We start from the raw sequence: 22009 nt of genomic DNA on the forward strand, positions 1-22009 counted from the left end.
CTCGGTACAAAGTTAATGATGATAAGGGTAAAAAAATACCACATAAGGTATTGCGTCATTTTCCATTGATCGGTAGATTAAAACGATTATTTGCATCAAACAAAGGCGATTCTGACATGAGATGGCATAAAGATAAGTGAGTTGAAACGGAGGATGTATTGCGACATCCCGCTGATGTAGAGGGGTGAAAACATTTTGATCGTGAATTTCTTCATTTCGCTTTAGATCCCTGAAATGTTTGTTTGGGATTAACTTCAGATGGTTTCAATCCGTTTGGAAATATGAGCACTTCTTATAATATGTGGCATGTGGTGATAATTCCTTATAATTTGCCCCCTTGAAAATGCATGAAAGAAATAAACTTCTTCATGTCTTTGCTCATACCTGGTCCAAAATCTTCTGAAAAAGAAATTGATGTTTACTTGCAGTCGTTGATTGAAGAGTTGACAGAATTATGAATAATTGGTGTACGAACTTATGATTCTGTTACTGGTGAGTTCTTTCAACTATATGCTACCTTATTATGGACGATTAATGACTTCCCTGTTTACGTTGACTTATCTGGGTGGAGTACAAAAGCTTATCAAGCATATTCAATATGCAAAGAAGATAATTCGTCCTTCGGGATAAGAGGAAAAATATCATTTATGGGACATCGACGTTATCTTCCAGAGAATCATAGTTGGCATCGAAGTAGACAACATGATGGAAAAGTTGAACATAGACCTCTACCAGTCGTAATGAATGGAGAAGAGATCTTACAACAAATAAATATGTTAAATTTTTCTGTGCTTAGCAAACATCCATCGAAGCAAGATAAAAGAAGAAAACGAATTCTAAACTGGACTAACAAAAGTATTTTTTTTCCAACTTCCATATTGGTCAAGACTATTATTACGTCATAAATTGGATGTAATGCATATTGAAAAAAACATATGCGACAATTTGGTGGGCACATTGTTAAATATTGAAGGAAAGACAAAGGATACAACGAACACTCGATTAGACTTACAAGATTTGAAGATAGAAAGAACCTACACTTAATACAAGTCGATAACAGATTTGTAAAACCACATGCAACATACACATTAACAAATGGTGAACGGATTTCGTTTTGTAAGTATTTGAAATCAGTGAAATTTCCTGATGGATTCGTATCTAACATATCACGATATGTGAATGACAAAGATGGAAAAATATCGGGGCTGAAAACACACGACTGTCGTGTGTTGCTTCACATACTACTCCCTATTGGTATTCGAGCATACCTACCGAAGAACGTATCCACTGCTATTGTTGAATTGTATACATTCTTTCGTGACTTATGTGCAAAGATAATATGTGTAAGTGATTTGAACAGACTACAAGTAGACATCATAGTCATACTTTGTAAGTTGAAGAAAATATTCCCACCTGCCTTTTTTGATGTAATGGTACACCTTGCAATTCATCTACCATATGAAACCAAAGTGGTGGGTTCAGTTAGTTACAGTTGGATGTATCCTATTGAAAGAAGTTTACGAACATTAAAACAATTTGTATGAAACAAAGCACGTTCCGAGGGGTTTATAGCGGAAGCATATGCAATGAATGAATCATGGAACTTTTGCTCGCGATATCTAAGTGGGATTGAAACGAGATTCAATAGAGATGAACGAAATGATGATAACATTCCCGATCATGAGATATTTGGTGAATTTGAATTATTTAGGTAGAGGGTACGACCATTGGGGGCGTCAACTTTACGGACGCTATCAACGGAGGAAAAGCGTATTGCACATTGGTACATTCTCAACAATTGTAAAGAAATAACAAACTATCACAAGTACGTTTCAAACTTTTTCCTTTTCTAAATTCTAGAGTAACCCTTTGATATAACATTTAAATGATCAGTTTTATAGGCAATATTTGAGGTTAATTCATCTTGAAGCTCAAAGCGCCTCTGACTTATGTATAAAACATCAACGCAAATTTCCCGATTGGTTCAGATCTTAGTATACATAGTCATTTTGTAGGCAACAGTTGAGAGATGATTCATTTTTCGTAGTCATTTTTAATGTATAATTAATTATCAGGTTCTACAACGGCGCGAGAGAGAAGATATCTCCGATGATTTCTTTTCACTTGCAATGGGACCTTCATCTAAGAATTTAGAACTTGATCTGTCCAGTCAACGACTTAACCGTTTTATAGAACATCAAATGCAAAACTCCTTCAAACAATTTAGAGCAGATTTGCACAGACATTACAGAAAATGTGGAGATCCTCAGCAAGCACGTGCCAACTTGCCTAGCTGGCTTAAAAATAGGCCAGAAGATTGGTACTTTTTGTGTGACCACTTTGAGAGTGAATCGTTTCAAGTAGAATATTTAAGGTGCGTATCATTTGTTGCATTTACTAATACATGACACTATTGACATTTATTTTTTTGTTGAAATGTCTGTGACGAACAAGAAGAATAGAGAGAAATTATCGTTCGACCACGTAGGTGGATCGAAGTCATTCCTACGAATTCAGGAAAACTTGCAGGCAAAGGAAGGTCAAGAAATAGGACGTGTTGACCTATTTAGGGAAACACACTCTAAAGGTGGCAAGTTCGTGAACGAGGCAACTGAAAATGCACATGTAATATTTTTTGCTTTACTATCATGTTGTTTTTCATTTCTAACTTTAATCGCTCATTCTTACCCATTTAATTGATATGTCTAGAATCAAATGTTGGAATTACAATCCAATCCCACTCTAGAAGGTTCTCAATCAATAACAGGGGATGAAATCTGTGAGGCGGTTTTGGGTAGACGACCCAGATATTCAAAAGGCCTAGGTTGGGGTCCTAAGTCAAAAAGGGGTAGCATCTCATCAAGCTCATCATCTACTCAAGAAACGGAGAGAGGAATGGAGGAATTGAGAGCCAATTTCGAACAGTCTCGTCGAGGATTAAGGAACTTGAAGACATTCAGAAACAAATGAAAGAGGGTCATGCAAGACAAATGGAAGAAATGAAAAAAATGATTGAAGGCATGATACAATCACAGAGAGGAAACCCATCGAATTAGGTATGATTACTACATTATTTAGTTGTCTAATATGTTGCTATCCTGCAGTTATGGTAGCAAAGTAGTTATGTCTTAAGTAGCTTTATGATAAAGAATTGTTGGCTATCATGCAGTTATGGTAGCCAAACAATTGGATTTTGATGTGTTTTTTGTTGTTTTGTGTGTTCTTTTATGTGTTGGCCCTTCATCTTACTTGTTTTGTGTGTTTTTTATGTTCAGAAAGTTCCATGTTTGTCGTAGGGGATGGGTAAAGTTTCATTACACCCGTCTTGTCGTTGAACTTGGAGTTCTTGTGTGTTTATGAATGTTTACGAAGTTTAATATGTTGTGGGGGGGAGGGGGTGGGTTAAACCATTTTGGGGACAAAGTTTGAGTTTTATGTGTGTTGGTCCTTGTTTACTCGTTTTGTGTGGTTTTTATATTCGAGAGGTTCCATGTTTGTCGTGGGTGTGGGTAGAGTTTCATTACACTCGTCTTGTTGTTGAACTTGGAGTTCTTGTGTGTTTATGAATGTTTACGAAGTTTAATGTATTGTCGGGGGGGGGGGCTTAAACCATTTTGGGGAAAAGTTTGAGTTTTATGTGTGTTGGTCCTTGTTTACTTATTTTGTGTGTTTTTGATGTTTAGAAGATTCCATGTTTGTCATAGGGGGTGGGTAGAGTTTCATTACACCCGTATTGAAATTTGAACGTGTTGTAGATGTTTACCGATTATGACATTTGAATGTTTTTTTTATTGTAGAATGTTGTTCGGAGATGAGCTAGGACAATTGTTGAAGATGTTGTGTTCCAGACGTGTTCTAGACGTTGTTTTCATTTTATTTCTTCTATGTATTTGTGATATGAATGTTTATGAAGTTCTAATATCGACTTTGTTTTATCAGAGGATATTGTAATTTTTTATTTACGTGTTATAATATGGACTTCATTTTCGTTGTTTAATTATGTGAATCTTTATTTGGTTTATTATGTTTTATAGGATATTCAGATCAAATTTAAAAAATTACAAACGATAAATTAAAAATATTCGATAGACAATTTTCAACTAATGAATGAACTCCCCACACATATATTACTGCGTCAGGAGTTCTTGTATCTCCTGACGCATTAAATAAAACCGTCAGGAGTTCCGGAACTTCAGATGCATGGAACAACCACTCGGAGTTCGAGAACTCTCAACGTAGTTTAAAACGCCGTCGGGAGTTAATCGGGGAACTCCCGACACACATCTAGGGCGTCAGGAGTTCTAGAACTGTCGACGTCGTATATCAGGCGTCGACAGTTACTAGAACTCTCGACGCCCTATATGTGCGTCGGGAGTTCCCCGATTAACTCCCAACGCCGTTTTAAAGTGCACCGGGAGTTCCTCTCCCGACCAAACTCCCGACGACTCTTTATTCGTTGGGAGAGGCTCTCCCAATGCATTTTTCACACTTTTCCAACGAATTGTGACGTCGGGAGAAGTCAGATTTCTTGTAGTTTCTTCTGATGCCCCGCTGTTCAGTTTCTTCCATCATCTTCTCTCTTCTCCCACGGTTTGGTTTCCTCCCTCATCTTATCTCTTATTTCGTGTCCCTTTTCTTCTTCCATTTTCTTTATGCTACTACTTTTTTTTTTTTTTTTTTTTGTATTTTTGTTCTATTTTTCGATTTCTTCCCTCATGTTTTCATATTTATCTTATCCTTTGTTTACATCTATTTTTTCTTTATACATCCTAATCTGATTTTCGTTTCAAATTTGGTAGCTAATTTAATAGATTTTTTGTGTTATATTACATAAATATTTTTTTTCGGTTCATTTAAAATTTTTTTCAACTTACTTTTTAGTTTTACAAAAATTTGATATGATGATTTGGTTCATGAGGATGATCAGGTCACCTTTATTGACCTCCCTGTCACAGACATTTAGAAGACAAATTGCTTCCTTGCTACCAAAACACTCATGGAAGAGGTACTGCCTCCGTCTATAGGAAGAAACATGTAGATTAACCACCTATATTAGAACCAGTACCCCTGTATTTTGTTTATAGTTCTTTTGGATAACAACAAATGGACAATGGACTGTCATGTAAAAAAGAATGATAACTTTTGCATATGTCATGACATGTAATTTTTGTGTTTGTATTATGACACGGATATTACAAGTATCGAAAAGAGCATATATTTTGTGATTTTTTTTTAAAACGGCCACATGTTCGATCGGTTCATATTATTTTTGTGATCTTATGAAAAATATTACTGTACTACATCACATTCTCACCATCATAATTAAATGAAAGGTAATTATCCTATTACAATTTTAATTCCAAATATATTATCCATATTATATAAAAATAAACTGTATGATATGTGAAATAATAATGTTAAGTTAGCAAGATTCAATATATATACATACAATATACCAATTAGTAATTGGGATAATTACCTTCAATATATGTACATACAATATACAATATACCAATTAATTGAGCAGCAATATGAAACGTATTTTGTTGGTATGTTTTACAGATTGAAGAGAATTAGAATTATTACAGTTTTTTAAAAGAATATATGAAAAATAATCTATTATGTTCTACAAATTGAGAAAAAAAATTGAGATTGTCCAGTCTATGTCATAAATGATTTGAGAAAATACGTGTTATTTGAAAATTAATCAACAATAGAAAAGCTTAAAACTAAAAAACAAAAGAATGAAATAAAAAAACAAACAGAAAAAAATAGAATTAATCTCATTCACAAAAAACTGCATCAGATCCCCCAACTCAACTCAACTCAACTCAATTCAACTTTGCACAACAAACACAGACAATAATTATCAATTCAACTCAACTTTGCAAACAAACACAGACAATTTAACTCTCCAGATAATAATTACCAACTCAACTCAACTCAAATCTCTACTTTTTTTTATCATGCACCAAACACACTCTTAATGTTTACTTCCAAACTAAGGTTCCTACCCATGGTGAAGAATTACAACGTTTCATGCATCTAAAGACATCATTTCATCCAAGAGTCATAGTGAATCTAAAAATTTAGATTAATTTACGTTATTAGTGTCTTATGTATCTATTTAATTTATGTAGTTGCATTTATTAAAGATTCAACCCCTTGAACGTCGAATCTAAGAACCATATTGAAAAACAAGACTTAAAAAACTCAACCCCAACAGAGCCCATAACCAATTTGATCTCAACCCCTAAAATAGGTTAGATGACAGATTACTTAGATGATCTAATAAACCAAGGACTGGACAAAGCTTCAACTCCCATCAACCCTTGATTTTCAAAGCACTCCACAAGCAAGATAGATCAATCTTCACTTAAATGCTCCAGATATTCATGCATTCTATCTCAAGAACACACAAGAAACAAAGCTTAAAAAGCTTTCAAGGTTTAAAACCCAAGATTACATTTCTCAAATCTTCTTCTATCTCTTGATTTTGAAAAGTACAACATTATTTATATTGAATGAAAAGACACTATGAAAGGATACAATCTTTCATCAATCAAGTAAATACATGAATCTTTAATAAATGAAAATACATAAATTAAATAGATACATAGGACATTAATAACGTAAATGAATCTAAATTTTCAGATTCATTATGACTCTTGGATGAAAAAATGTCTTTAGAGGCATAAAAAGTTGTAATTCTTCACCATGGGTAGGAACCTTAGTTTGGAAGTAAACATTAAATGCTCTAGCTCCTATCTTTGCCAATTATTTGCTTATCATATAGGAAACCCCCTCACATGTCTCCACATGAATGATTAGGATCAGATCATTTGTAGCACTTTACAACACTTCTAACAACTACAAAGTGGGTCATATCCGTAATATTACCAGGTAAGGTACCTAGCCTTATCTATCTACTGTATACCGTTTAGGATATCATTTAAACACGATCCGCTTGTATATCTCTATATACATGTTTAGATTACATAAAGTAACCTAGGATCTTAATTTATTGGATTGAGTGTATGCTCATAAAATAACAATTTGTTTATACAGAGTTTACAAACTACGATAATACAAGAGAGATTTAGGACACCAATCCCAACACTACGCTGTACGTATTTCACAACCGTGAAAATAATATGTGTGTGTGTGTGCGCGCGCGCATGCGTGCGTGCGTGCGTGTGTTTTGTGTGTGTGTGTGTGTAAAAGTTGAAATAAGATTTTATATTTGATAATGTTTTTTTCTTTATGGTTTTTAAAAAATAAATTGAATTAATATCTTTCCTAACTGTTTTTTTTATTTATTTTAGTTTTCAAATTGAATTTTTGATCTCTTACAATGATAGTAAGACAACAGACAAGTTAATAATATTTGCATTTATAATAAGAAATAAAATCTTAATTCTTATATATTTATAACTACTATTTAATTTCCTTTGAAAAAAGGACCATTATTTTATTTTTTTAAAAAAAATACTATTTAATCTAAATCTTAATCCCACATAAATATTTTAAAAGAACACAATTCTCGTTAAATGATAAGAAAAACAATTGAAAAGAACAGCATACCTTAAAATAATAATAATAATAATAATAATAATAATAATAATAATAATAATAATAATAATAATAATAATGGGGGTGTAATACTTGGCTACTTTTAATCCTAAAAAAGAAAAAGAAAAATATTGAAAAAAAAGAGTTACTTGAAGTAGAAAAATTATAGACGATGCCTAACTAGGCTCTGAAAAAAATTAAAATCTTAAGAATAAGGGAAAAAAAACACAAAAATGTGGCAAAAATGCTTAAACGTTTTTTTTTTAAAGAATACGGTAGGAAAAAATTCATAAAAAATTAGGGAGTGCGAATTAACAAAATTAAAACCAAAACTGAAAGAAAAAGGATGAAGAGACTTGGTGAAAACTAAAGTTTCAACTCAACTATACAGAAAATTTAGATTTGAAATCCTAATTTGATTTTACAAAAATAATTTAGATAGATACATTTACTTTTTTTTAAAAAAAAAAATCATTTTATTTTTTACATGATATAGATATTAGTTAGAGATAAAATGTATTTTTTTTAAAAAAATATTTTATTTAAAAATCATTTTATTTTACTTGGTGTAGATATTAGTTAGAGATAAAATGTATTTGTTTTAAAAAAATATCCTTCATTTAATGTGCAATAAATATTAGTTAGAGATAAAATGTGATTTTTTTAATAAAAATTATGTTTATTTAACGTGGAGTAGATATTAGCTATTAGAGATAAAATGTGCTTTTTTTAAAAAAAAAACATTTCCTCTATTATTTAAGATATTAGTTAGGGATAAAATGTGATTTAAAAAAAATTAATATATATATCATTTAGAGATAAATGCGTTTTAAAAAAATGCTTTATTTAACGTAAGGTAGATATTAGTCAAAGATAAAAGTTGATTTTTTTAAAAAAAACGCTTTATTTAACGTGAAGTAGATTAGTCCGAGATAAAATGTGATTTTTAAACATATTTTTTTCTTACACTTGATGCAAACAAAAAGGGGATTTTTTCAATTTTTTTTACTTGTGATGCTAAAAAAATATAGAAAAAAAAGTTTATTTAATGATTTAAATGTCAAATTAGCTAAGATAACCCTATGACCATCATCTAAAAGGGGCAAAATGGCAGATCAGAAATTTCTTTCCTGTATCTTCTTTTAAATAGTATAGATTGTTCAATTTCAGTCATATGAAGCAACAATTATCATTAATAAACCTAAGTTGATTAGAATCATGGAGGCCAACACTTTAAAGGCTTCTTTTATTAGTTTTCATAAAATTTTTATTTTTATTGTAATTGTAATTTCAATTTCTTTTCTTTTTTATGTCTAGTCAATGTTTCCAAAAGAATATGCATTATTAAAGATGGTTGTTGAACCGATGAAGGTTGTTGTCTCTAATGGAGATGCATTAAAGATAATAATTGAGAAAATGACTTATTTCTTTTAGTGTTTTATTTTGTCTTTTTGGTTTCTTTAGATCAAATATATTATAATCTCTAAAAATTATATAAAGTCTTCCTACCTTTCAATTGTAATCAAAGACTATGAATGAAATTTGAGCTTTCATGTTTAATACTTTTTTCTTAGAAATTTGAGCAACTATCTTTACTCTTCTAAGTTTTTTCTTGCAAAATGCATGTGAGTCATTCAATCAAGCCTTCATCAAGTTTGATTGAAGAATGACTCGATCAAGGTTCCAAATCTTAGTTTTAAATCTTCTATCTAAGAGATAATCTAATGCAACTCTTTTTCTCTAGATTGATCTAAATTTCATATAAGAACGTGTTAGTTTCTTAGTTTCTTAGATTTCAAAGTTCTTACTTCAACAAAAGCTTGAATTTTTGGGTTGAAGATTAAGATTGCCTTATCACTAAACTTTAAATAAATCTTAAATTTAGTCATTCCTAAGTTAATTTTGATCAAAATAGGTTAGATAATATTAACTTCTATATAGTATGGGAATGTATTTTCAAATTATAAAAGGAAAATTTTAATGGAAACTATTTTTAAAATTCCAAAATACTGTAATAGGGTTCTATGAAATATCAAAGTTTGTACACATGAATTGTGTTCAAAAAACCATTCTGCCAAAAATGATCTCAAAAGTACAATGTGCAGCAATTTATCTATGGGGAAGTACATGATTTATGACATCAGTTCAGCCACCTCATTGGCCTTCAACTCAGTGAAGAAAAGAAAAAACAAGAAAATCTCCTAAGACAATCACAAGTTTTTAAAAGCTGATTCATGTTGCTGAGGAGTCAGTCTAGCTAATAGAGCCTTGTTATGACAGTGCTCTTTGTCTACAAAGTAGAAGCTCCCATTAGCCTTGAATGTCACAAAGGGACGATTTGTTTCGGGTGGTCGAATATCCGCAAACCGAATGGTTCGAGGAATGTAAGTTGCCAGCCATGACATAATCTCAACCTCGAAACTGTCTGAACCTGGTTTCCATCTGATTTTATGAACATAAGGGCTCACGAACCAGTGAAGTGCTGCAGTGGTACTGGCGCTGAGGAATATCACAGATGATGCAACAGCACCTTTCACAATCACATTCATGTCGGGCGACGTCATGAAGGTTATGACTGGGCCGAGCGATACAGAGAGGCAGCATGTAGATAAAGACAGATGCTTAACTTTCTTGATAGTCGATGAGATTGGTCCAACATAAGCGACATCTTTTTCTTCTTCCTCAGCTTCTTGTCCTCTGCGGGGTCCAATGCTGATCTTGCTATCGTCTTCTCTTGTTGTAGCTTGAGATGCCCATCTCTTCTGAACTGCACTTTGCGGTGAAAGAAAGTTGCTGGTGGGTACACATTTTTCATTGATCCATGCTGACGACCGTTGGAGATGATAACCTGAGGCAAAAGAGTACTTAAAACAGTGTTTACAAAGCGCAATAGTCTTCTAGAGTGCAAGTGTAAGGCACATAAAGAAGTACTACATAGACAAGAGAAAGCATAGTTGAAGTAGAAATATGGGAGAAAATCCCTAAATACAAGAAATTTTGCATTCAGGCATAGTAAATTTGGTTTTTTTTAGTTAATAAAGGAAAAACCCTCATTTTTACTACTTTTTAAAAATAATGAAAAAGCCCCAAAACCCCGGATTTTGAGCTTTGAGGCTTCATAAAAGGGGCACTTTATTTTGTGAGCCTTAAAAACCAGTGCCTTGCAAGTAGGCGTGCGCTAGGAGGGTTTTTAAAACACTGCTAATGAGGGTGACAAAGCTCTAATATCATTATAGCTTCTAATTTTTCTTGTTTTTAGTATGAGTCAAGAGGATCTTTGTGAGTAAAAGCAAATCTAAAATAATTAATTAATAAGAGATGGACTAATGAAGGATAGTGACATCAGGTAATGATCCTAGAGAGATCGTAACAAAAACAGATACGTCTAGAATTTGTTTGCTACGTCCTTCAGAAAAGGGAACAAAAAGACATCAAAACCCTGCTTCTAAGTTGAGTTTAAAATCCATTTCTTTCTTTAAATGGAAATATAGTGAGAACATCTTATTTAAGTTGCAGTCTCGTTTTCCAAGTCAAAATAACTAAAGCTTTTCTGCTAAAAAAACAATAACTTCATTGAACAAACGATCACAAGAAGACAAAGAAAGTCCCATGGAAGAATGCAAAAGTTCTTCAACGGGTAGGAAAGGTACTAAGGTTTTAGTAGGATCATAGGCAAAAGCCAGAAAAATGAGGAAGTAAAGATAATTAAAATTTAAATAGAAAACAATATAAAATTCCTCCAATATTAGATTTTAGCAACAATAAATTACCTCCAAACATTATCCTTTTTAAGGTGAAATCTCCAGATCCATTGAATTTAACAAGACGAGAGCAATTTCGACCTATAAGGTAACTAATTCCAAGCTCCTGAGGGAAGCAGAACTTTAACAAAGTGGCAGCCCCGTTTTCTCTCAACTCCTTTGCACGGACTAGGGCTTATCAATTGAGTTTGCAGTCTTAATTTCCATAAAGAGAGAGAAGTTTATTGAATAGATAGGAAGATTAGAGAGTAGGTTGATTCTGCCTTCTTTAGTTAGGTATTTTCTTCATTGTAGTTTGTTTTCTATTCTTTCAACAACGAGGTCTAAAAGAAAAATAGGGAGGCTCTAAGTAAGAAATCGCCAGTGGCCCAATTCTCAACTGAAGTTCAGAGCAATCTGCTTGGTGATGTCACACACAACCAATGCCGACAATTTCTGATTTACCATAAGTTGATGTTAGGACTGAAACCTCTACAAAGACTTCGACAATAATAACGAAATTGTCAAGATTTTCCTTCACTAAGTAAGAGAACAAGAATGACATCATCAACCAATTGCAAGTGATGGATAGAAAGGGAGTTATTTCCCATAGAAAATCTTACAACAAGCCCTGTTAGCATGTTTCTAGTGCTTAATATTTTTACCTTTTTTTTTTTTACTTAAACATTAAAGTAGTGCTAGTCCTGAATTTATTTGGGCTAGATTATGCTTGTCCTTTTGTTATTGTGTAGGATGGAAGAAAAGCAAGGCTAAAAATATAAAACAAAGGAATTCTTGACCAACTGCCAGAGAAGAGATGGAAGCTCCCCGACCCTAAATACCTGAGTAGCTAGCACCCCTTCGCATTAACAAATTGAGTATCTAAATAAAGTTGAGTTAACAACAAGAAATACTAGAGCAAATTTTGACATCCAACCCTAGAGGGCAGCAATTTTTTCTCATTATATTTGCTAAAACTTGATATTATATACTTGCTATTGCTTTTCAACCATCAATTTTTTTGGCGTCGCTACCAGAATTGAAAATTTTCTAGTTTTTCTCAACATTTTTGTGAATTTACTTGATTTCAATCAAGCATTTCGTTTGCATTATTTTAATTGTTTGCTTACTAGTAATTGTTTCATCTTTTCTAACTAATTGTTTGTTTTACCTTATAAGGGCGTTATATGCAAAAAAAGAAATTTTCCGTAGTAATGCTAAGATGAGCCCATCGAAAAGCGATGCTAGACTATAATATTGGAAGTGGGAAGGAAGAAAACAAGGCAGCTACAGAGTACAAAGCAAGTCTTACAAGGAGATGAGCCAAATGCATACTTTCGGTGTAAATATTGATTTTAAAAAACACATACCAACAAATTAGATAAACATAAGGTTCCATATCAAAACCAATTGATAATAAAAGGAGTAACTCGCATATCTTATAAAAAATTGTGAAGTCTCTTCTCCTTCCATGTCCCTCAAGATAATGCCTCTTTGGGTTCACCATTCTTGGGTCGGATTCAAATTTATTTAGAACAAATGTTTGTTGGGGCATCATGGACTCCAGTACCACATCAGATAAATATGGAGTTCCATCTCAAAACCAATTAGTCAGATTACATATACTCCATTGATAAAACAAAACTTAGTTGCGCAAGAATCCCTAAGTTCTATGTCCAATAAGTGAACATAAGAAATGTTTGTGATAGGATAGTAATTCCTCGCTGTGAAAAAAGCAAACCAGATTGCACCCAAAGTTCCAACTCCCAGAATGTAGAACTCTTCCAGTAAAATTTATCTCAAACCCAAGATCTAATACGATATAATTCAAGATCCCCTATCTTTGAAGCTAGACAAGCTAGCGTTTGGCATAAAACTTCACGAATAGATCTTCTAATCTAAGTTTGAGATCATTTCCGAAAATTAAAGGCTAACAGTAGTCTTTTCTCATCGCATTAACAGGAAGCAAACAAGAAGTTTTACATCCTTTACTACTTTAGGAGCATGAAAATTGCAGAATTGAAAGCTTGAGAAAGAAAATACCTCTCATTCTTGCAGGAGAGATTGGCAAATGGAACAAGAAAGGAGAAATATACCTGAATGGAAATTTCTTCGCGAGAGATTTTTGGATTGTGATCGTAGCAAATGGAAGAGAGCGGCCCTCGTCATACTCCAGAAGCAAAAACCTCTTCCCCTGCCGGTGTCTGCTTCGAAGCTGCAAGTTGGTTATTTGTAATTTCGGTTTTTTCTTTTTTCTTTTAAATTTTCTTACAGTCCATAATGGGCCTGCCATCAGGCCCAATATGGCCCTGTCAAGCCCAATTTCACCCTACAAATCCTACGAAATTTTCATTTATACCCTCTAATTTAAAGTTATTTTCAATACTACTCTTCAATTTTTATTGGCTTAAAAATTTGATCATTTCAATATAGTTTTTACAGAGGAAGATACATTTTTAGTCTTTTAAGTTATTTTTTCTAAGTTTACATTTAGTTTATAGATTTTAAAATAATACATTTTTAGTCTTTAAATTTTGAATTTGATTTTAATTTGGTTTCTAGTTTTCAAATTTTTGCAATTTTACTATTAAGATTTGAGATTTGTTTTAATTTGATTCTTAAGTTTCAAGATTTACACTTTTAACTAGGGGTGTACATGAGTTGGGTTGGATTGGGTGGAAGGTATTTTTTTGGACCAATCTGAAAATTCGTGGAGTTGAATTTGAGTTGGTGTTGATATTGAAGTTGATTTTGATGCGATGTGTTCGATCTCTAATACTTGATCCTCTGATTCTCTCTCAGTTGAGTGAATGTGCTTGACTTGAAGAAGAAAAGCACCAAACGTTCAGAATGCTTGCAGGAGTCTTATGGTTATAGAGAATTTCAAAGCTTTCTGGAGTATAGAATTGCTGACCCTCCAAAAATAAGGAGAGCTTATCTATTTATAGAGTTCACAGGTGGGCTTGGGCTTGGTTGATTCATAGGTCTGGCCTTTGGGACCAATTAGTTGGACTTGGGCTTGGTTGGTCCATGAGGTTGACCTTTGGGCCCAATTAATCGGATTTAGGCCTGATTTGACATTTGGATCAAATTCGGCCTATTTTTGGACTTAGTTGGACTTTGACCTAAATAATAATATCAAATTGGGTCCAATTAATCTTATCTGATTCAACGGTCATGATAAAACCACATGACGTCATCAAAATTTGTCTTCAACTTCAATTAGGACATATGTCAACTCCTAATTGAGCCCAATAATGATTTGGAATTTCATCATTAATTTAGTAAATGACGTGGCAACTTGTGATTTGTCTAAAATTTCTCATTCAACAAATGCCCCTTCGAGATTTATGCACATACATGAGTGGATGAATCTCAAAAAATATAAAGTTGGAATCAAAATCCAAATATATTTATTCTTGAATTTGACCTCAATTGATGTATCAATCAAACTATGGATTTAATACATAAGTTTAACTTGAGTTTGGAATAAAATTTGGAATATCACCAAATTTATGAAAAATTTTGAGGTTTGTCCCAATTTAATTTGATTTGGATTTAAGATAAAATTTGGGATATGTCCAAATTTTAATAAAAGATTATTTTTTTTCTTAACCGCTCAATAGGATACTTGAATTTGGAATATGAACAAATTTTAATTTGGGATGAATTTTAGATCTTTCCCACAACTTGATTTAGTACATGAATTTGATATAAAATTTAGAAGATGCCCAAATTTAATTTGAGATTTTATCCTTAATAATTTGGTTTGAGAATAAAAGTATAATTTGGATTTGGGATAAAATTTGAAATATGCCCAAATTTTAATTTGACTTAATAATTTGGGATAAAAGTATGATTTGGTGATTTAGGTGGGATAAAATTTGGAATATGCCCAAATTTTAATTTGAGATTTTATCCTTAATAATTTGGCTTGAGCATAAAAGTCTCATAATTTAGATTTGGGATAAAATTTGGAATTTGCCCAAATTTTAATGTGAGGTTTTATTTGCAATTTAATCTCAATGTTGAACAATTATGATTTTGAATAAAATTTGGAATATGATCAGAATTTAATTTATGATTTTATCCACAATTTAAATTTGACTTTGAACAAATTTTGGAATATGTCCAAATCTTAGTTGAAGATAAAATTGAGGACAAAATCTAATAAAATTAAAGTAAATAGGAAATTTGTTTAATTTAATTTGAAATTAGGATAGAATCAAATTAAGAAATCTGATAAAAAAATCTAATATTTTAAATCAATTCTTTTAGGATTCCCTAATTTGTTATGGAACCCAGGGAACCTCTATAAATAGGACCCCAAACCCCTCCATGATCTTCATCCCCTCATCTTCTTCTAATCTTTCCTTTCTCTCCTTTTTCTCTTCTTCTTTCATTTTCTTTTAAAGAAAATTTTGTATTTTTTTCTCTCTTTTTTTTTTCCTTCTTTTTTTCTTTCTTTTTCTTTTTTCTTTACTTGCCTTTTTTTTTTTTTTTTTTTTTTGCGTAGGTTTACTAATTTGTTCCCCTTACTCTTTTGTAGGAGTTAAAGCGCAACTCAAGGGAGTACAACCGCGTCTTTTGTAAGATGACCTTGGTATGGTCTATTTACTGTATGCCTGTTCATGCTTCCTGATTTTCATGGGAGGGGCCCTGCAAGGCTTACAACTCTCTCATGCTTTCATCCTAGGGAGGATCCTGATAAGGTCCACCTTGAAACACCTTCTGCAAATCCTGATCGTCATGGGAGGGGCCCTGCAAGGCTTACAACTCTCCTATACTTTCATCCTAGGGTGGATCCCGATAAAGTCTACCTTGTAGCACCGTTCTTATATCCTGATCGTCATGGGAAGGGTCCTGCAAGGCTTACAACTCTCTCATGCTTTCACCCTAAGGAGGATCCCGATAAGGACTACCTTGTAGCACCGTTCACATATCCTGAACGTCATGAGAGGGGCCCTGCAAGGCTTACAACTCTCCCATGCTTTCACCCTAGGGAGAATCCCGATAAGGTCTACCTTGTAGCACCGTTTGCATATCCTGAACATCATGGGAGGGGCCCTGCAAAGCTTACAACTCTCCCATGATTTCACCCTAGGGAGGATCCCAATAAAGTCTACCTTGTAGCATCGTTCGCATATCCTGATCGTCATGGGAGGGGTCCTGCAAGGCTTACAACTCTCTCATGCTTTCACCCTAGGGAGGATCCCAATAAGGTCTACCTTGTAGCACCGTTTGCATATCCTGAATGTCATGGGAGGGGCCCTACAAGGCTTACAACTCTCCCATGCTTTCACCCTAGGGAGGATCCCGATAAGGTCTACCTTGTAGCACCGTTCGCATATCCTAAACGTCATGGGAGGGGCCCTACAAGGCTTACAACTCTCCCATGCTTTCACCGTAGGGAGGATCCCGATAAGCTCCACCTTGTAACACCGTTCACATATCTTGATCGTCATAGGAGGGGCCCTGCAAGGCTTACAACTCTCCCATACTTTCATCGTAGGGAGGATCCTGATAAGCTCTACCTTGTAACACCATTCGCATATCCTGATCGTCATGGGAGGGGCCCTGCAAGGCTTACAACTCTTCCATGCTTTCACCCTAGGGAGGATCCAGATAAGGTCTACCTTGTAGTACAGTTCGCATATCCTGAACGTCATGGGAGGGGCCCTGCAAGGCTTCCAACTCTCCTATACTTTCACCCTAGGGAGGATCCCGATAAGGTCTACCTTGTTATGTTACTCCTTGATCAAAATTTGACGATAAGAGAAATATGCCATTAAGTATTGAGGATGAGGCAAATATGCCATCAAACTTTGAAGATGAGAAGAATATGCCATCAAGCTTTTGAGTGGAGTTAGGTTGGCTAGAGTCGATCTCGCGTACAAGGTGGAGCCGGACAGACCAGAGTTATCCTCGCATATGAGGTAGAGCTTGGCAAACCAAACTTCATCTCGCATATGAGGTGGAACCAAACCCACATTTTTTCGAGGAAGCGAAGCTACACCAATTTTAGATAAGGGGTGAAGTTGTACCAATATTTTGGAGAGGAAACGAAACCGCACCATGACTTTGAAGATGAAGCGAAGTCGAGTCATCAGTTTGGAGATGAAGCAAAGCCATGCCACAACTTTGAAGATGAGGCGAACCACGCCAGACTTTGGAGATAAAGAGAAACTGCGCCAACATTTTGAAGATTAAGCGAAGTCGCGCCATCAATTTGGAGATGAAGCAAAGCCACGCCATGACTTTGAAGATGAAGCGAACCACGCCAGACTTTGGAGATGAAGCGAAGCTGCATCATGATTTTGTAGACTGACTCATTGAAGATGGAGCCGAGCCATGCACACCGATCTTGAGCTTAAAGATGGAGCGGAGCCATGCACATCGACCTTGAACTTGAAGACGGAGTGGAGCCATGTACACCGACCTTGAACTTGAAGATGGAAGTGGAGCCATGCATACCAATATTAAACTTGAAGATGGAAGCAGAGCCATGCACACTGATCTTGAACTTGAAGATGGAAGTGGGGTCATGCACGCCAATCTTGAACTTGAAGATGGAGAAGCATCGACGAGACCTTCGCGTTTGAGTTCGACAAAGCATTGGTAAATCCTCCGCATTTGAGTTTAATGAAGTATCGGCGAATCCTCTGCACTTGAGCTTGAAGAATCAGTGAATCCTCCGCATTTGAGCTTGAAGCATCCATAAATCCTCTGCACTTGAGTTTGATGAAACATCGATGAATCTTCACATTGAGCTCGACTTCGTGACTTTGAGCATGAAGATGCCATTGAAAAGCCTTCAGACTTGAGCATGAAGATGAAGCATCGATGAAACCTCTGAACTTGAAGATGGAAGAGCATCCGAGTTTGATTTCGAAGAGGAAGCGAAGTGCATTCCAAGCGTGTGCCTTTTACTTACTGTGCTAGCTCTTTACGAGGGATGAACTTCTTCAATCCATTATGTTGCCTTCAGTAGGGATTAACATCTTCAATCTGGAGTGTCATTCCTTAATGGGGATGATTAACATCAATCTTGTAGTATCATATTTACGTGGTTGTCGTACCTCTTCTGATGGACTAGACTTAAATTTCCTTAAGTTTCCTTCGTAACTTTAAAGAAAATGATCATTTTTTTTAATAAAAAAACTGGGCTGAACTTGAAGTTTCTTTCAAGCTGCCAACATACCCTTCATAATGATAAGGATCAAGTCATAATGTAGTTCAAGAAGAATGTTTTTTTTTTGCGTGACTGAACTTAAATTTCTTTAAGTTGCCTATGTATCCTTTATAATGACAGGGATCAAGTCGTAACGTAGTTCGTACAGTATATATATATATATATTTTTTACATTTGTTAAGCATAAAACTTCTTGAGAAACTTGTCGTTGATTGGGCCAATTCTTAGCCCATCTTGATCAACTATCTTGTACGCTCCATTTGTGTAGACTTCTTTGACGACATAGGGCCCATCCCATTTAGGTGTAAATTATTCCCTATATGTCTTGTCGTGATAATTGGTCTCCTTACGGCGAGCACTAGATCACTGACTTGAAAAGACCGAGGCTTTACATGCTTATTGAAGACTTTAGACATTCGCGTCTGGTAACATTCCAATGCTTGTTGAGCTTCTAATCGTTTTTCATCTAGTGCTTCCAACTCTTGGAGCCGCAGTTTGGCGTTGTCCTCTGTAGTGAGCCTTTCTTGCACCACCATTCTTAGCGATGGAATTTCTCTTTCCAAAGGAAGGATAGCTTCTACCCCATAAACGAGAGAATACGGGGTGACTCCTATAAGGGTACGGTGAGTGGTGCGATAAGCCCACAACGCTTCACCAATCTTCTCCTGCCAATCTCTCTTTGACTTGGAAACAATTTTCTTCAGTAGGTTGTACAATGTCTTGTTAAATGCCTCAGCCAACCCATTTGCAGTGGCGTTATACATGGATGACTTGTACTACTTGAATTAGAAATTTTCACACAACCTGTCCATCAAATTGTTGGAGAATTGTCTTCCGTTATCCGTCACGATCCGATAGAGAATACCATACCGATGAATGATATGAGTGCAGATAAAATCCACCACGTTTTCTTTCTTAGCTTCCCTTAGCGCGATAGCCTCAGCCCATCTTAAGAAGTAGTTAGTGAATGTGAGGATGTATGAGTGCCCTGCTGATGACTTAGGTGTTATAGGGCCAACCAGATCAAGCCCCCATGCTTCGAAAGGCCACGAGGCTATGGTCGGATGTAGAGGCTCGAGCGGTTGATGAATGAAATTCACGTGATCTTGACAGGCTTTACATTTCTTTGCATAATCCATTGAGTCCTGAATCATTCCCTGCCAATAGTAACCCATTCTTTTCAACTAAAATTGTAGCTTTGATCCAGCTTGATGTGCGCCGCATACGTCTGAGTGTGCTTCCTCCAAAGCCTTCGCTGACTCTTCTTTACTAAGGCATCGAAGGAAAAGTCCTTCAAAGGATCGACGGTATAGGACCCATTTATAGTAAATGAAATGTGCGGCCCTCTTGCGAACCTCGATTTTACGACGGGGGTCATCCGGGAGCCTTCCATGCTCAAGGTAATTTATGATGGACTGCCACCAGTCTTCCTCGTTAGTTAGATAGACTGATATTGCATTCGTTTCCCCATATGTAGTCCCAACTGGAGGTACAACCCATCTCTGCCAAAGCGATATATTAAGGGGCACATTATCCAGGTCCGTTAAGGTAGTCGCTAGGTTTGCCAAGGCATCCGCTTTCTTGTTCTCTGTGCTTGGGACATGTTCCAATGCCACACTTTCGAACTTCTCCATCAACTGGCGAGCGTAAGTGAAGTAGGGTTTCAAGTCGTCATGCTTCACCTCGTACTGGCATAAGAGTTGATTGATTTTCAACTTTGAGTCACCGAAGATTTCTCTACAAAACTCCAATCTCTAAGGCAATTTGGAGACCAATTATCAAGGCTTGGTATTCAGCGACATTGTTTGAGCATAACTCGGCAAGTGTGAAGCTATAAGGCAGCATGTTCTTTTCTGGCAAAATGAGGACGATACCTGCCCCTGCACCACTTTTTCGTGCCACACTGTCAAAGAACATGACCCACGACCCTCAGGTTTCTGTGAAGAGAACTTCGTCATCGGGAAAGTCTTCACTTAACTCCCAATCCGATGGAACTGGGTGATTTGCCAGGAAATCAGCCAATTCCTACACTTTAATTGCCATTTGGGGTACATAAACAATGTTGTACTGTTGAAGTATGATTGCCCACTTGGTTAAACATCCCGAGATGATCGGCCTGGACAAGACGCACTTGATGGGATCGCCTTTCACAATCAAGTGGACTGTGAAGGCCTGCATGTAGTGCCTCAACTTATCTATGGCGAAAAAGAGCGCAAGGCATATCTTCTCTATAGGGAAATAATTTCTCTCGGCTCCATTCAGGGTCCTACTTAAGTAATAGAGAGCGTGTTTTTTTCTCTTTTCTCTTTCTTATGCCAATAGTGCCCCCAGCGATCTCTCTTGCGCTACAATGCACAATATCAACGGCTTGCCCATTACTGGGGCTCCTAAGACAGGAGGGCTAATCAGGTACCTCTTTATGCTATCGAAAGCATTTTGGCAGGCCTCATCCCATTCGAATTTCTCTCCCTTTCTCATCAGTCTTTGAAAGGGTTGACACCGTCCTACCAGGTTAGAAATAAACCTCCGGATGTAGGCCAAACGTCCCTACAAACTTTTCAACTCATTTAGATTCCTTGGCCTTGGCATCTTCTAGATGGAATCATCTTGGATTGGTCTATCTCTATCCCTCGATGTCTCACAACGACGCTTAGAAACTTTCCCGAAGTTACGCCGAACGCACATTTGAGGGGGTTTATCTTCAACTGATACTTTCGAAGGCGATCGAACACGGTTCTTAGATCTTTCAAATGGTCATGTCATCGATTGATCTTGACCACAAGGTCATCCACATAGCACTCCATGTGTTTGTGCAACATATCGTCAAACACCTTCTGCATGGCACGTTGATAAGTAGTGTCGGTGTTCTTCAACCCGAAGGCATTACCTTGTAATAATATATCCCTTTTAGGGTTCGAAATGTCGTCATTTCCTTGTCTGTGAGGTCCATTCGTATCTGGTTATACCCGAAAGATCCATCCATGAAGGATAAGGCCTCATATCCCATTGTCGCATCGACCATGATCTCTGTGATGGGCAAGGGAAAATCGTCTTTCAGGCATGCGCTATTTAGGTCGCGAAAGTCTACGCAAACACAAAGCTGTCCATTTTTTTTTTCTAACCAAGACAATGTTGGCTATCCATGTTGGATATTTAACTTTGCGAATGAACCCAACCTCAATCAACTTATTGACCTCAACCTACATCTGGGGGATAAGTTCTGGTCGAAAGCGTCGTTGAGCCTGCTTAACGGGTCGACACCCCTGTTTGATCACGAAATGGTGGACTGCTACTATTGGATCTAGTCCCGGCATGTCTTTGTATGACCAGGCAAAAACATCTCTGTATTCAATGAGCAGACTCATATACTCGTCCTCTTCCTCTTCCGAGAGGGACGCGCTGATGAAAGTCGGACGCGATTCTTCTACAGTGCCTAGATTCACCTCTTTTAGCTCGTCCACCATGAATTGACCACCATCCTCTAGACCTTGCGCAACGTCCTCCA

The 22009-nt window shown here is 35.8% G+C and overlaps 3 protein-coding genes across 3 annotated transcripts; 1 reads left to right on the forward strand and 2 right to left on the reverse strand.

The window, feature by feature from the left end:
• Positions 1-2129: 2129 nt before the first annotated feature.
• LOC150035479 (uncharacterized) lies at positions 2130-3307 on the forward strand. Its single transcript, XM_090314325.1, has 4 exons — positions 2130-2360; positions 2434-2625; positions 2710-2848; positions 3276-3307. Exons 1-4 carry the CDS (start codon positions 2130-2132, stop codon positions 3305-3307), a joined length of 594 nt encoding a protein of 197 aa, XP_090170451.1.
• A 6317-nt stretch (positions 3308-9624) lies between these two features.
• LOC120080328 (uncharacterized) lies at positions 9625-13548 on the reverse strand. The gene is made up of 2 exons (XM_039034965.2): positions 13409-13548; positions 9625-10420 (listed from the first exon to the last, which is right to left on the reverse strand). The coding sequence occupies exons 1-2, from the start codon at positions 13479-13481 to the stop codon at positions 9783-9785; spliced, it is 711 nt and encodes a 236-aa protein (XP_038890893.2). The 5' UTR covers positions 13482-13548; the 3' UTR covers positions 9625-9782.
• Positions 13549-18746: 5198 nt separating this feature from the next.
• LOC150035480 (uncharacterized) lies at positions 18747-21511 on the reverse strand. The gene is made up of 5 exons (XM_090314326.1): positions 21392-21511; positions 20379-20441; positions 19731-20258; positions 19524-19661; positions 18747-19280 (listed from the first exon to the last, which is right to left on the reverse strand). The coding sequence occupies exons 1-5, from the start codon at positions 21509-21511 to the stop codon at positions 18747-18749; spliced, it is 1383 nt and encodes a 460-aa protein (XP_090170452.1).
• Positions 21512-22009: the final 498 nt, after the last annotated feature.

Source organism: Benincasa hispida, chromosome 6 (genome assembly GCF_027475165.1).
Source record: "Benincasa hispida cultivar pf3 chromosome 6, pf3_genome.v1.1, whole genome shotgun sequence".
Lineage (NCBI taxonomy): Eukaryota > Viridiplantae > Streptophyta > Magnoliopsida > Cucurbitales > Cucurbitaceae > Benincasa > Benincasa hispida.